The sequence below is a fragment of the Ictalurus punctatus genome, chromosome 22 (genome assembly GCF_001660625.3).
Source record: "Ictalurus punctatus breed USDA103 chromosome 22, Coco_2.0, whole genome shotgun sequence".
Taxonomy (NCBI): domain Eukaryota; kingdom Metazoa; phylum Chordata; class Actinopteri; order Siluriformes; family Ictaluridae; genus Ictalurus; species Ictalurus punctatus.
This window is the reverse complement of record NC_030437.2, coordinates 6,179,427-6,195,553: the sequence shown is the minus strand read 5'-3', so window position 1 is coordinate 6,195,553 and position 16,127 is coordinate 6,179,427. Positions and strand designations below refer to the sequence as shown.

The 16,127-nt window shown below is 45.3% G+C and overlaps 1 protein-coding gene and 1 pseudogene across 1 annotated transcript in view; both read right to left on the bottom strand.

Moving 5' to 3' along the window:
• Positions 1 to 5,038: 5,038 nt before the first annotated feature.
• LOC108255323 (myogenesis-regulating glycosidase-like) lies at positions 5,039 to 6,375 on the bottom strand (annotated as a pseudogene).
• The window catches only part of LOC108255322 (heat shock factor protein 5), a 27,257-nt gene continuing 17,452 nt past the window's right edge, over positions 6,323 to 16,127 (bottom strand). The window contains exons 2-3 of the mRNA XM_053674534.1: positions 8,628 to 9,040; positions 6,323 to 8,409 (exon numbers count right to left, since the gene is read on the bottom strand). Of these exons, the coding sequence (XP_053530509.1) occupies positions 6,952 to 8,034 (1,083 nt within the window). The 5' untranslated portion in view covers positions 8,035 to 8,409; positions 8,628 to 9,040 and the 3' untranslated portion in view covers positions 6,323 to 6,951. The remainder of the gene's footprint in view (positions 8,410 to 8,627; positions 9,041 to 16,127) is intronic.

Here is a 16,127-nt window from a genome sequence, read left to right as displayed (position 1 = left end):
TGCACTTGAAGCATTCGTAAAAATTTAAATAAAAACAGGCAACACTGTATACGGTACCATAAGAAGACCAGCTGTATGTTGATGCGTGAAATTCTGGAGGGACGTCGGATGGCGTGGCGTGGTGACGTGATGACGTGCTGTTAATCGTATGTTCTATAACATGTAAAACAGGTACATGAAAGGAGTTTTCCAAAAGCGACTCATGCAAACACCTTAATCACAATATTGTCTTACTCAGAGTAAGGTCAATAATTAGATTACTGCTGTCCATGTAAACATAGTCAATGATATAAGAAATGTGTGTATTACATCGAGAGAGAAGTATTACATGCAGCATGTTAAATTGATTAAAACTTTGAAAGTTACAGAAGCTGTAAAATATACATATATAAATACATACATACATACATACAGCGGGGGAAGTTCTCCCCCGCTGAAAGGAAATACACAGCCGTGGACCGAGAGGCCCTGGCAATAAAGTGGGCCATCAAGGAGCTGCGGTACTACCTGGCCGGTCGGCACTTCATCCTCGTAATGGACCATGCCCCCTTACAGTGGATGGCCAAAGCCAAAGACACCAATGCCAGGGTAACCCGTTGGTTCCTCACCTTACAAGACTCCTCATTTCAGGTCCAGCACCAGGCAGGGGCCCATCATGGGAATGCAGATGGGCTCTCGTGACGAGACACGCTCTGGGCCCACCAGGCAGCGGCAGTAGGCTCGGAGCTGAGGGGGGGTACTGTCGCGACGGACCGACAGCCAGCGTGCATGGTGAGAAAGTCGCTCCTGGAGAGCACCGCAATGCCAGCCCTACACAAATCCTCACACATTCACACCTCTGCGCACCTCCTCACTTCTGGCAGCACCTGCGTAAGAGAAAATAAAATTAATCACTTGATCACTGTACCCAGTGTCTCCTGCGTGTCTGTGCTCTGCCCCTGATGGGCTATTTCCCTACAAAAGCAAAGAATAAAAATAAAGCCATAGAGGAATTGAGTGCGAAGGTTGATGCTATGACTAAAATGGTGGAGTGTCTCACAGCCCTCAAGACGCCCGGACATACTTGTCAATGTACCCATACCTAGCAAAGGGTCAAACAAACAGCAAAACAGTATGGCTGCCCTAAGTGTGTTGAAAGGGGCGCTAGCTCTTGCAACCATTGTTTCACATCTGGGGAGGCAGGTCACAGGGCAGTAGTCATTAACGGGGTCAAACAAGGAACATTATTCAGCCCTCTGCTGACACTCACTCACTAAGCAGTAGCAAACAGCAGTACCCCACAAAGCCAGAGATGTGAACAGACGAACCCACCTATGTAAAAACCAGCTGTGTGACTCCCCCATTAACAAACAAAGAGACTGAAGCTAATGAAAGAGTGGTTCAGCTAGTGGGAAAGAAATGTAAAATAAAGTGCTATATTCACAGCTATGCGGTGGACTGTTTGTTGGACTCTGGTGCCCAAGTAAGCACCCTAGACCACCAGTGGTTAAAGACTTACCTTCCTGACCACAAGCTGTGACCATTGGCTGAACATAAAGGACAAAAGTCTCTCAGTGTGGTAGCTGTAAATGGTCAACCGTTGCCATATGATGGTTGGGTGGGAGTGATGGTGAGTTTTCCAAACAACAGCGACCCAAACCTAGCAATACAAGTGCCCTTCCTGGTGAGTAGTGTGCCCATGGACTATCCCCTGATTGGTTTTAATGTGGTTAAATAGCTGATACTGGGACCAAAGGACAGCACAGATCTCATACCAACCATTGTGAGTCTTCTTCGTGGTGCCATGAACCTACATGATAACATGGGCCATGTCGGAGCATAAAGGGTCCTCAGTTCGGCAAGGCAAAGGTTCTATTGGCCCTACATGGGGCGAGAAATTGAAGCTTGTCACCAGACAGTGCCCATGCATAAAACAAAAGAAGCCAGTGACAAACACATGAGCCCCAATGTCTAGTATAACCACAAGTTCACCCATGGAGCTCATCTCCATAGATTACTTACACCTAGAACAGAGCAGAGGAGGCTACCAATACATCCTAGTTGTGGTAGACCACTTTACTAGGTATGCACAGGCCTACCCAACCCGCAATAAGAGTGGGAAAACAGCAGTGGAGAAGAAATTTCAACGATTACATTCCCAGGTTCAGCTATCCATCAAAGTTGCACCACGACCAAGGGCGCGAGTTTGAGAACGAATCCTTTCGGGCACTAAAGCAACTGCACAGAGTGGGACACTCACGGACAACCCCCTATAACCCCCAGGGTAATCCAGCTGAGCGGTTCAACCGTACTGTGCTGCAGATGCTGAGGACCCTATGTGAGAAACAAAAGGAAAGGTGGAAGGATTATCTTCCTCAGATTGTCCATGCATACAACTGTACGTGCCATGAAGCAACTGGGTACTCACCTTTCTTCTTGCTTTTTGTCCGACATCCATATTTACCTATAGATCTGCTATTCAGGATGACTACCAGTGAGCTACCATAAACAGCAAGAGGGTATGCTGAAAAGTGGGCAGAACGGATGACCGAAGCTTACCAGATAGCATCAGCAAACAAAAAAAAGTCGAGTGCTTGTGGTAAGAAATACTATGATCAACACAGAAAAGTAGTGTTGCAACCAGGAGATCTAGTGCTGGTACGAAACTTGAGTGAAAGGGGTGGTCCTGGAAAGTTAAGTTTATATTGGGAAAATACTATCTATGTTGTGAAAGAACAGATCAACCAGATCACCAGAGAAGAGGAAACAACGAAAAACAGCTCACAGAGAGGTGGAACTGCTACCGAACAGTGAGACTGGTCCAGATGATGACGAAAGCTCCACCTACTATGAACTAAGATATAACCTGAGAAGTGGAAACGGAAAGAATGTTACACCTACCTGTGAAGCTACCTGTGTTCCCTTCAGGAATTCAGCTCCTGCTGAGTCCAGTCGAACAAATCATCTATGGAGAACATGTGAGGGACGGAGGAACAAAGCACATGGGAAAGATATTCACAAAAGTAACAAGAGAACAAAGAGAGACTGAACCAGAACAGGGTGGTAGACACCAAAATGTTGAACCTAACAGTGTCAATGAAGAGGGTGGACCTGCAAAAGTGAGAGAGTCAGAGATCAGCCATGTACCGGCCATGGGGAGTGAAAGTGAAGCTGAGCAGTTCCGTCCAGAAGAGTCACAAGTTGGGCCTGACCTGACCCCTGACCCTGATGAACAGACAATCAGAAGGTCCATTAGAGATAGGCGGCCAGCAACACTGTTTACTTAGAATACACTAGGTCAGCCTTCTCTACATTCATTAGTCAGTAGTGCAGACATTTATGAAACACCAAACATGACACTTTGGGGCATGCAACCATTTCACCTGACACCTAACCCTTTTCCAGTGTCATATCACGTTCCATCTTCCTATGTTCCACACCCTTACACCATTCCAGTATTTCATAACAGGCCTATCTACATAGGTTAAGAGGCTAAGGAAAGGCAATTTGAGTTACGGATGTTTTGAGTATTGTTGAGTAAGAGTTTAAAGGTAAAATGTCAGGAGCCATTTTATTTTATGTTGGGGAGTGTGTGATGCCTACAAATGTATTGTCACAATTGTTAAGTTGTTTTGTGTATTGGTCTGTATAAAAGGAACAATTTGAAGGATTCTTGCAATGGATTTAAGAAGTATTTTTGAGGGTGCAATTGCTTGATTATGCCTCAATGAAACTAAATGTTCATTTATGTGAGCCCTAGTAGGGCTGCGCGATGCTTCCGCTTCTCAGACAGAGAACAGCCTGCTGAGCGATCATAATGATCTCCTGTGTCTGATTTTCCTGTACAAAACAGGACACAATATCTGTCCCCAGGTTACTCATGGTTGAAGCCTGTAACATCATGGTGGAATAGGCCCCAAGCACAGGATCAGACCATGAACCACTGTTCCTCATCAATACCAATTGTTTTTAAAAAAAAAAATAAATAAATAAATAACAAATTTTTAAAAAAAATAATAATAATAATAAAATAATAACTAAATAAATAAGCATTGCCTTGAAAAGTAGGTTTATTTCCAACCAATCAACAATAAATAGACGACAATTTTCCATTTTCAATCTGATAAAGGAAGGCTTGTATTACATTTAAATCTAATAGTTTGATTACCTCTTGCTGTTTAAATAATCTGGAAAGGAATGTAATTCACAGTATCAGTGGAATACAGACAGAAAAAAAAAAAAAAAAAATCAAATCCTCCCCGCTCCCCCCCCCCCCTTTGTTTTTTAAATTCCAGGCTTCCAAGCCACTTCAGATTTATTATAAATAAATCTTATTGCCCATATTGCCATCTTAAATTGATGAAGCAAATAAATAACTAAATAAATAAAATCAAAAAGCACACAATACAACATAAAAATAATAATGCCCAAAATTAATAACCATCAAGGGAGGGGAAAAAATACTCTGAAGACAAAGACAAATACAAAAATCATGTGTCTTTATAGCGCAATTTCAGAATAGTCGCCTTCCGTATGGCACACTCAGTAGTTTTTGAGCATTTTCAAGAGTACTAAAGAGAACAGACTTCAAAATTCACTTCTGTTTCCAATTAACTGAGGTCCAAAGTTTCCTTTTATGCTTTTTGTCAAACCAGGTAGTAATATGCTCCCAGTGTCTCACTACAACATTCACTTTTCCTGTGATAATGGAATTTATCCCTCTCCATTTTATAGCTTCCTTTCTAATATCTAGTTAAAACATTTCTACCATTCTAGGACTATTGGGAGTATGTGATAGAACATCAACTTTAAAAGCACAAAAGGCAATGCATGTATTTCTCTAAACAGGTAAAACCAGAAATGGTACCTTGAACATTCCCTGCCCCCATTTCTAGACATTTTTTTTTTTTTTACAATGAAAGAGGTACACAATGTACAAAATGTATTAACCAGTAGAAAACAATCAAATATAATATTGCATATGCTGGTTACAGTGGCATACCAATTACAAGGCACACGAATGTGAGAGAAAAAAAAAAAACTGTGCATGAATGCTTGTTCAGTGGAATTGCGATAGATATTTGGGTCTGTTGTGTGCAAACACTTCCCTTTTAAGTTCATATCCACACAAAGTAGGCAATCTCATCCAAGATGGGAGGTAAATATCTCTCTTCTGCTTCCCTGGCTCAGTAACTGGTGCTACCAAAAGGTCATCCCCTATGAGAAACTGTGAATCGATCTTGTAGGCAGCTTCATCTGTAGCAATCCACCTCAGAGGGCAAATGATAGGATGTCTCTAATGTCCAACATTTCCCCAGCAAGTTCGAGCACTCGAGGAACCACCAGGGTCTCATGGAGCTTTGTAAACTTCCTAGCAATCTCTACCTCATCATACAGCCATGGTGGAATTGAGAACTCCATAGCTACCATGAATGCTAACAGTTCCAGCCAGCGGATGCAGAGCTCCTGGTCAGGGAGTCCCTGACTTCCTTCAGTGCGGTTTGGATAAGCGTTTCCACCGATCATGTCCGGGAGAACAAACTGGTAACCCAGAATGCTGACAGTTAGCACAGTAGGGATGATCGATCATGATCAGTGATCCGGAAGAAGCAGAAGATGTTCTGGGATTGGTACCCAGCACGCAGTTCAGTGCTGTTGTTGAAGGGGATTGCCATCTCACTGTAGTGGCGAGTGAATATGCTGGGATCATGCAGAGGCATGAAGGTTCTGAATTGCAAGTGAAGGTAGCTGGTCTCCCCAGCATCGCATATTTGTTCTTTAAAGCACAGAGGTGTGAGGCATACCACTCACAGGTTTCTGGATTGGTGAAATCCAAAATACCACCGATACCATTCCACCACCGGATCAAGGCAGGTAACTTGCCAGAAGGTTCTTGCACAAAAAGCCCTTTTTCCACTCCAACTCCAAAGTTAGGGGAGTTGTAGTTGACAAAGGGATAGGTCCAGAGGGTGACTTCAAACCTATCATTTCTAAGTTTCTGGAACATATGAGTTGCATTAGGGAACTTGACTGGATCAAACTTGAACTCTCCATAGCCTGTCGTATATCGATCATCCAGCTCCAGATGTTAGCAGTTAAAGCCATGTGTTTGAATCTCAGATGCATAGGCCAGTAGCTTATCTGGGTTCACGTCAGTCTTGTGGAAGGCCCATGTGGACCAAATCTAAAAACAGCCTCTGAAGGAACTTTATTGGGTTTGTTAAAATAACAATGAACCATGTATGTATGCATGGAAGTAACATCGTACCCAACACAAACACAGTTGCAAAATTCAGTATGGACCGGCTGTGTAGGGTCTGGCTTATATGGACTGTTGTCATACCTTGCCTGGAATCACAGCATCTTGCTGTTCTCATCCCAGTAACGTGAGTCATTGATTTTGTGTCATGTTTCGTGACGTAACGGAGATAAGGTAGGATGTAATCGCAGTAGAACAGGTTTATTTAAGAGAGAGACAGGTAGACAAATCCAAAACGTGATCCACAAACATAATCCGGTAACATGCAAAGTTCAGGCAATCGGCAAACGGGCATAAAGGGGCGAGGCAGGAATCAAGGTCGCGGTCACGGAAATACAGGGTCAAGAAACATGAACAATAGCGCGGGACTGGTAGCAGAGAAACCAACGTGAACAAAACTAACGAACCTAAACATGAACCTAAACATGAACCATGAAATGAACTAAGACTATGGTTATCTATCGTGAGGACTCTAAACTAAGTGACTAACTCATTCAATATTCCGCGCCGTGTGCTGGGAGGCACGCGGTATATGTACAAACATAATCAGCCTCGTAATGGCTGACGACTGAGGGCGATTCGGACACACATGAAACAGCCAATGACAGAACTGGGAGGAGACATAACAGAAACAAACAAACGCACGTGTCGAAATGTCACGATTGTCCACAAGGGAAAAGCAGGTGCTCGTGCACCTGCTCGTGCACGCGCGCTCACACGCTCCACAGCGCACTGCTTAAAGGGGAACTCTTGACAGAACCCCCCCCAAGGACACTCCTCCCGGAGTGCCATGAAACATCCATCTCCGTTGCGGCTCCGGCCCCCGGGGCAGAATGTCCCAAGCAGAGTCTGGAGACCGCATGGCTTTCTTGGCAAAACAAAAAAGCAGAGCGATGTACACGACCGAGCAGGAAGGCAGAGCGACATCCTCGGCGGAGCAGGGAAGTCGAGCGACGTCCTCGGCGGAGCGAGACCTTCACAACAGAGCAGGAAAGCAGAGCAACGTCCTCGGCTGTGCATGAAGGCAGAGCGATGTCCTCGGCTGAACAGGAAGGCAGAGCAACGTCCACGGCTGAACAGGAAGGCAGAGCAACGTCCACGGCTGAACAGGGAGGCTGGGCGACGATCTCAGCTGAACAGGAAGGCTGAGTGACGTCCACAGCTGAACAGGGAGACTGAGCGACGTCCACAGCTGAGCAGGAAGGTTGCAGCTCTGGAGTTGATATCTCCTCGTAGATCTCAGGCTGGGACTCTGAGATCACCAGGTGAACCCTGGGCATGGGCAGAACTTGGGCGGCCGTGTTGGTAGACTCGGGAGTGAGCAGAACTTGGCTGTGCGTGTCAGCAGACTCGGGCGTGAGCAGAACTTGGCTGTGCGTGTCAGCAGACTCGGGCGTGAGCAGAACTTGGCTGTGCGTGTCAGCAGACTCGGGCGTGAGCAGAACTTGGCTGTGCGTGTCAGCAGACTCGGGCGTGAGCAGAACTTGGCTGTGCGTGTCAGCAGACTCGGGCGTGAGCAGAACTTGGCTGTGCGTGTCAGCAGACTCGGGCGTGAGCAGAACTTGGCTGTGCGTGTCAGCAGACTCGGGCGTGAGCAGAACTTGGCTGTGCGTGTCAGCAGACTCGGGCGTGAGCAGAACTTGGCTGTGCGTGTCAGCAGACTCGGGCGTGAGCAGAACTTGGGCGGCCGGGTCGGTAGACTTCGGCGTGGGCCGAACTTGGTCAGCAGGTTTGGACTTGAGCATGACTTGGTCAACTGGGTCAGCAGGCTTGGACGTGAACACGCGCGCGCACATGCTCCACAGGCGCTGCTTAAAGGGGAACTCGTGACCTTTTGATAGCAGTTGCACTGGAGGAGAGCCAATAGCACTCCAGGATGCCCCCAAAGTCTTGCTGAATTGAATTGATATCACTAGTAATTAAAGGTTTGGGTTCCTGGATTCCCATAAAAACAATTGGCCAGTGCTGGGACCTGGACTCTGTCCCTCCATACCAGTGATTGCCATTATAGGTCATGGCATGTTCTACAGCATGGTACACATCAAGCTCCTCCCAGTGCACATGGTAACACATCACTGTGTCCTTGGGTCTCAGTTTCAGTGAAGAAATTAAGCTTTCGTCTTAACTGAGAATTGTACCTTCCTTGGAGCAAGAGTCCAGATCAAGGGAAACTGACCGGAGATAAGCAAGAAAGAAAAAAAAAAAAAGATCACCATGACTTAAGGACTCAACTTATTCTAAACACACAGACTGCACTCAAATATGTAAAAGAATATACATTCTATTTTTGTTAGCATTAGCATTCAGGGTGGATTATTAACGTTCGTATAATCACCACTGTGCTGTTCCCCCGCTTCAGTCAGAGCTAGTACCAAATGGGGTCACGTACCTGAATGCCATTCAGAAGATGATGGCTCCAGTTTGGTTTGCGAGTGACAAAGCCATCTTTGTTGAGGTCTAGCAGTTCAGTCTTCAGCAGATCTGCCTTGCGATGAGACACGGAATAATAGCACCAAGCTACCACAGCTGCAATGACTAGCACTGCCCCAAACAAGCTTGACGCGATCAGTCGATGTCCACCCCGATCCACTCTTTTCTTTGGTGGTGTGTATTCACGCATGCCACTAAGGTCAATATCCTCAACTGTCGCTGGTACAATTTGGTACATCCTTGCAATCTCCAGGAGACACTCTGTGCATTCACTAAAAAGCTTTTCTTCATCTGTCTGAGTGGATGTGCATGCATGTACTTCACATTACTTGCCAACACCTTTCTGTTTCACATTCAGAAATCAGTGTGTTTCTGGAAGAGACAAGAAACAGACATTAAACAAAGCAGAAAGCTAATATTTACTCATTAGTAAATATTAATGTAACGTTTAATGTAATGTTTACTTTTTAGTAAATATGTATTAATGACATAACAGCAACTCTGATAGTAGTGCCAAATTTAAAATAAGTATATATTAATGTACCTGCTATAACATACCAATCGTTTCTATAACACCACATTCACAAAGACTCGTAAGGTATACACACTAGAGAATATAAACTTAATAAACACATTATAATAACATGCTATTTAACAAAGAAAAAAAAATATCATTAATATGGTGAAGCTTTCTGTAAGGAGAAATTTAATATTTATTATATTTATCCATCCATCCAGTCATCCATCTTCTAACGCTTACTCCATTTCAGGGTCACGGGGAACCTGGAGCCTATCCCAGGAAGCATTGGGCACGAGGCAGGGTACACCCTGAACAGGGTGCCAGTCCATCGCAGAGCACAATCACATACACACTCACACACCCATTCATACACTACGGACACTTTAGACATGCCAATCAGCCTACACATCAGGTGGTAACAGTACCTCTGCATCACACCACATCGTCATGGATTATTTTCCTATAACAGCATGCCTAGTTGTGTTTTATATCCTTACATACTGTTCAAAACCATAGATCATTTTAACATAAAAAAAAACTTGACATTTTAAGTGAAACACTTTAAATCAAATACGTAGAGGGAAACTCCTGACTAGGTCTAAAGCTTTTATTTACAAAAGCTTTCTAGTAGCAGAATGGACTTTGGGGCATTAATTGAGCACCATTGTTTCTAACACAGTCCCATGAAGGAGCCTCAATGATTTTATAGACCGTTGACACAAAACACTCTCATGCAGACTGAAAGATCACCGAGAAACTGCTTCAGAAACTGCTCTCAATGTTAACGGGTGATTTATAGAGTCCATAAATAAAAGTACATGGGGATTTGTGGTAAGATTACTGGGCAGTAACGGGAGGAGTTTTCACCACTTTCAAGCTACTCAATAAAGAAAATGCTTGTGTCAGCAATTTCTCCAGCCACAAGGGTCCTTATTTTTGAAACCACTCATTTGAGACCGAGATAAACAGTGTTTATATACGGGCTCGTGTCGTAGCATAAACAAAAGGAAATTTGAGACACTGCAACAACCCATAGACTTTACAACTAACAAGCAAACACTTCATAGCAAAATGATTTATTTGTACAGTTTATTTCCGGACACAAGTTGTGATTAAAATCAATACAAGTCACATGAAAAGTGTATTAGCAGTCAGGGTCATGGTTGAGGTATGGGTTAGGTTAATCTTAAGGCTAAGTAGACAACACTATTATGGTGAGGAGGAGACTGAACGATAACTTGATAGTTGCAAGAAACATCTGTTGTCTCTGTGGGATAAAGCAACGAAATAGCTAATCAGTGCACATACAGGATTATCGCTGAGGTTTTTTTTGTGTGATTGTTGTGGCCAAAAATGCTTGATTTTGCTGCAACTTGTTTAAAAATTTGCGATGCATCTTGCAGAGAAGGAAATTTGCGATGCAACTACTTGAAATTGTTCTGCATGGTCTTTCGCAGTGATGCTTCTTGGTAAAGACCTTTCAGTTGTACTCATGTACGAAGCACATGAATTGAAGACGACTTTGACCAAATGCGCGTTGTGATGACATCACACATCTTGGCCCAAATTTCTTAATTTCTGTGATCATAAAATACCGGAGGGGCTCACGTATACGTGTAAACAGCTTGGATGGGATTTTCTCCACATCCATTACAAGCCACAATCAAATGAGGCTCTAAATGTGAAACATATCAGATATCTGGTCATTTGGCTCGCATTTATACGCTCAAATCCTTTTCATTCTGAAGTTAATCGGCAATTTTTGATGAATCAGCCAAAATGAATCATTTGGCACACAAACACACATGGATCATGAGAGGTGGATTGTGGATAGTCCAGTGTAGTCCAGATTAAATAAACTGTTTTAGCAATCAGTGAGCTGACCCAACCTTTCAAAAACAATAACAACTCAAAAGTAGCTACAGAAACCAGGCAGTCTATGAAGACATTTCTCAGGCCATGGCAGACCAAGGATATGGTCCTGGCTCCTACGCCAATGTAAAATTAAACATCTTAAGGCCATACATAATAGACCAGAATAACCGTCTACCTGTCTATTCTCCATCATCCAAGGTGTCGACTCCTGACATCCTGGTTTCAAACAATTCTCATGAGATTGAGGTGAACAGAAGTCACGTGGTCCTCACCAGATAAGCAATAAAGGGTCTTTCTCTTTCTTTGTATCACCATTAGGCTACTTGCATGATATTTTGAACTCTTCACACACATTTTGAAGTAACTCTGAAAATAATCTGTTCTACTTTAGTCGTCATGTTCAACCACAATGATCACAATTTACAAGTCTAAACTCATGCAGAATGTCTATGGTCTGTGAGTGAGCCTGTTTCACGAGTCTCGACAAGTTTCAAACACATCACGTGACTTTTGAAGTTGTTTCCGGGTGCATTGTGGGAATGGTAGTGTCTAAAACGATTTACATTTACCCTATAAAATCTTGCAAATGTGCAGGTTGATGTCCATGACGCAGCTGCACAAATATCTGAACGAGGGACCCCTCGTAGGGCTGCCCATGAAGTAGACACACTCCTGGTTGAGTGACCTCGAACCTGAGGAGGGATTTCGGAGGCCCCTGCCCTTATAGGCATAAACGATAGCCTCTACAATCCATTTTGACAGACGCTGCTTGGACAAAGCATGACCTCGCCTATGCCCCATATGGCAGACAAACAGTGAATCTGAATGCTGGAATTCAGCAGTCGTTTGGATATAACACTTTAGTGCTCGCACTGGGCACAACAGACTCGCACTCGACCCCTGCTCATTCTCCTGAGTTAGGGACTCAAAAGCTGACAGACTGAGGTGCTGGTTCATATAAGACTAAGAAAAGGTCTTTGGGAGAAATGACGGGATCGGCCATAAAGTTTCCCCTGTGTTCCCAGACCTCCAGTGTAGGCACTCTCGGCTTACTAAGGCGTGCAACTCACCTATTCGTCTAGCCAATGCCATGGGTACGAGGAAAGCTGTTTTCATAGACAGCCACCTCAATTCTGACCTCTCTTGAGGTTCAAATGGAGGCTGACACAATGCCTCTAATATGAGGAGCAAGTCCCAAGAGGATACTTGGTTTCCTCGAGGAGGTCTCAGATGTTGAGCACCTTTAAGGAAGCAGGTCACAAGGGTGTGGGACCCAATCGTCATGCCATCTACTCTATTATGCATGGCTGAGAGGGCAGCCATGTATACCTTGGTGGTCGAGGCTGCAAGGCCTTCATCAAGACAGGACTGGAGAAATTACCGCTATGGGACAGTGTGTTGGTTCTTGATTTTGTGCCTGGCACCACTCAGAAAAGAGCTTCCATCTGTTAGCTTACAACGCATTGGTGGAAGGTGCACGGGAGTTGCGGATGGTCTGAACAACTGCTGGATCACACAGCCTTAGTAATGGTTCTGGCCCTTCAGAGGCCAGACCCAAATTTACAGCCGGGATGGGTTCGGGTGCCACATTCGACCCTCCAGCAGCGATAGGAGATCCCTCCTCACAGGGAAGCACCAAGGTTCCCTGTACAGTAGTCTGTGTAATAGTGGGAACCACATCCTGCCTGGCCATTTGGGGGCTACTAGTAGCACCTTGTGATTGCTCCTGAGATCTGGAGAGGCCGTAATGATAGAACGCCCAAAGGGACCACCGATGACGCTGCTGTGAGAATACCTAGAAATGAGTCTCAGAAATGCTCTGAGGACCAGAGCCCTGCCTCTTCTGAAGTGACTGATAAGCTGGAGGATGTTGTTGACTCGCCGTTGAGAGGGGGTAGCCATCATCAACTGGGAGTCCAACAGGATGCCAATAAACAGTCTTCGCTGACTGAGCATCAGAGAGCTCTTTCCATAATTCGCTGGAAGCCCGAGCTTGGTAACATAGGACACCAGCAATGCTGACTCTCTGAGAGCATCTACCCTTGACTGGGAACAGATCAACCAGTCGTCCAGGTACGGGAAAATTCAAATCCCCCTGGCCTGTAATGGAGATAGTGCCACTGCTACACACCTGGTGAAGACACTTGGCACCGGTGAAGTCTCGAGCAGGAGCACACAACTGGTAAGCCCTTCCCGCAAAAGGTGAAATGGAGGAATTGCCTGTGCTGGGGCACGATTGGAGCATGAAAATATGCGTCTTTCAGGCCGATGGTTGTAAAACAATCGATCTGCCTGATGCCTTGCAGCCCGTCCACTGTACGCAACATGGAGAACTTGAAAACCTTGAGGGGTGTGTTCTGAGGTCTTAAATCCAGTATGGGGCGAAATCTGCCATTTTTCTTTGAGATAATAAAATAAAGTGGAATAGAATCCACTGTTCTGTAAAGCGCCATCTAATTTCTCGATGGCCCTCTTCTTCAGGAGAGCCCAGACCTCCTGGCGTAGGGCCAGAGCCTTGTTTGGGTCCTTGCCTAAGGTCATTTTGACTCCCTGTATCATTGGCGGGCAGCGTCTGAATTGAACGTTGTAGCCCGGTGACAGGGTTTATACAACCCAGGGGTCTGACGTAAATGCTTCCCAGCATCTGAGCTACTGGCTGGTGAAGCACCCAACCGAAGGAGTGGTAGAGTCATTGTCTACCCTTTCACCCTTATAATTTCTAGAGGGGCGACGGCCTGAAGTCTGGCCTCGCTGTGCCGAGGGGGCTGTGTTGGCTGACGAAGCCTTTCTGGGCATTGTGCTCTCAACTGGGTATGGTATCGGCTGTGGTATGTACTGAGCCGTATTTGTTGCCCAATAGCATTTCTTTAATTATTTGCAGAGAGACAGAAAAGTGTATATATTGCTCTCTTTGTGCTCAATTACCACCTGGCAAAGTGGTCACACGCAGAAAACCACGTGGATAGTAATTACATGTCATGTTTATGACATGTATTGATTGCCTGGCCCCTCTGGAACTAGAGGATGGCCATGAGAGATGTCCCTCTTGCCTGGGGGTTGAACACTTAAGAGAGGGTTGACTGAGATAGCATGGATGAACTGCAGCTCTATGAGATTAGCAGCACGTACAGCCAAGCTAGCCCAGCTAGAGGACAGGTTGGGCACTCAACCGCATCCTACACAGACCATGTCTCCCAGCTCTCATAAGCGCCGTAAGACCAGTTTGCGAGGGGGCCCTGGTAAAGGGAAACGCAGAAAGGTAGCTCCCCTAGCCCAGAAGTTAGACACCTTGGCTTCTGAGTTTCCAATCTTATCCGGAAAGGGCCGGTGTGGGTGCAGGTTTTCATTCCAACCAAGCAGGAGCCACACCTGATTCCACCTGTTTAATCAGTTGATCTTGGCTTTCAGTAGACTCAGGTATGGCTTCTGCTTGGTTGGAATGAAAACCTGCACCCACACCGGCCCTTTCCGGGTAAGATTGGACACCACTGCCCTAGAGGGTCTCTGTTCAGCACCTCTGCAGCTCCTCGATATATATGGAGCTGAGGGTGGATACAGAGAGCTGCGGACTGAGAGGTCTTCCTGAAAAAAAAGCACTCTGAGGAGTCGCCTGGACAGGTGCTCCATCTAACCCCAGACATGCCAAGGCCATTTCTACCACAGGCCTGACTGATGTCTGACTGGTCTCCGAGGCCTACAGTGTACTGTGGCTTGTCCCCTGCGAATTGGGATGAGATGAATGGGAGCTCTTACCCGCCCCTTCCTCGTCATAACAACAACCCCCCCCCGATAACTAGGCTCTCCGAGGGCCTAGTGGAGAGCACATCTTCCTCTTTCGTCTCAAAGGCTGGTGACCGTATTGGAGGCAGCACCCTGGGAGGAGACTGCAGTGCAGCTGCAGCAGGACCACTAGCAGGCTGTGCACTGGGTGGTTGCAGATTAAGGAGGAGAGAGTTAATCTCTGCAAACTCAGAAGCCAAGGTGTCTAACTTCTGGGCTAGGGGAGCTACCTTTCTGCGTTTCCCTTTACCAGGGCCCCCTCGCAAACTGGTCTTACGGCGCTTATGAGAGCTGGGAGACATGGTCTGTGTAGGATGCGGTTGAGTGCCCAACCTGTCCTCTAGCTGGGCTAGCTTGGCTGTACGTGCTGCTAATCTCATAGAGCTGCAGTTCATCCATGCTATCTCAGTCAACCCTCTCTTAAGTGTTCAACCCCCAGGCAAGAGGGACATCTCTCATGGCCATCCTCTAGTTCCAGAGGGGCCAGGCAATCAATACATGTCATAAACATGACATGTAATTACTATCCACGTGGTTTTCTGCGTGTGACCACTTTGCCAGGTGGTAATTGAGCACAAAGAGAGCAATATATACACTTTTCTGTCTCTCTGCAAATAATTAAAGAAATCCACAAACTAAATCACGGGGACGAAAAACAATCACCTGTTTCAACCAACCCCAATCAGGGGCGTTGTGTAGTCACAACGAGTCAAATATGAGAATTAAACAATCACACTATTGGCGAATGATCCCTCTATGATAACTATGTACTATGGTGCAATATGGTACAGTTAAGAGCGAATACGCTCACACTATAGCCAATAATTAAGTCAATTCACGGACTAAATCACGGGGATGAAAAACAATTCAATTAAGCCCAATTGAGGGTGCGTTGCTTACCGACAGCGCGCTTTCAAAAAATAAATAAATTAATTAAAAAAAAAATTATTATTTTTTTTTTTTAAAAGTGAAACAAGCAAAATCGTGGCAAATAGTTTCACGATACGTATAAACAGAAATTTATGGTAGGGGATTCCAACCCAACTTCCGGGATTGGAAGTTATTAGCGTTATTGGAAGCTATTTAGCGTTGTATCAGCGTTAAAGTGAGAAACACCGAACTGAAATTGAACTGTATACTGCCGATTGCTGAATTAGAGCGTGCCCATTCCTAAACGACGTTGATAGAAGAGTCACTTACCTTTCGCTGATACGCTGATAGCGTACTATCTGAAGTGAAATACGGCTAACCGAAGTCTTTGGAGGACGAAAGTTCGTAGCTCCA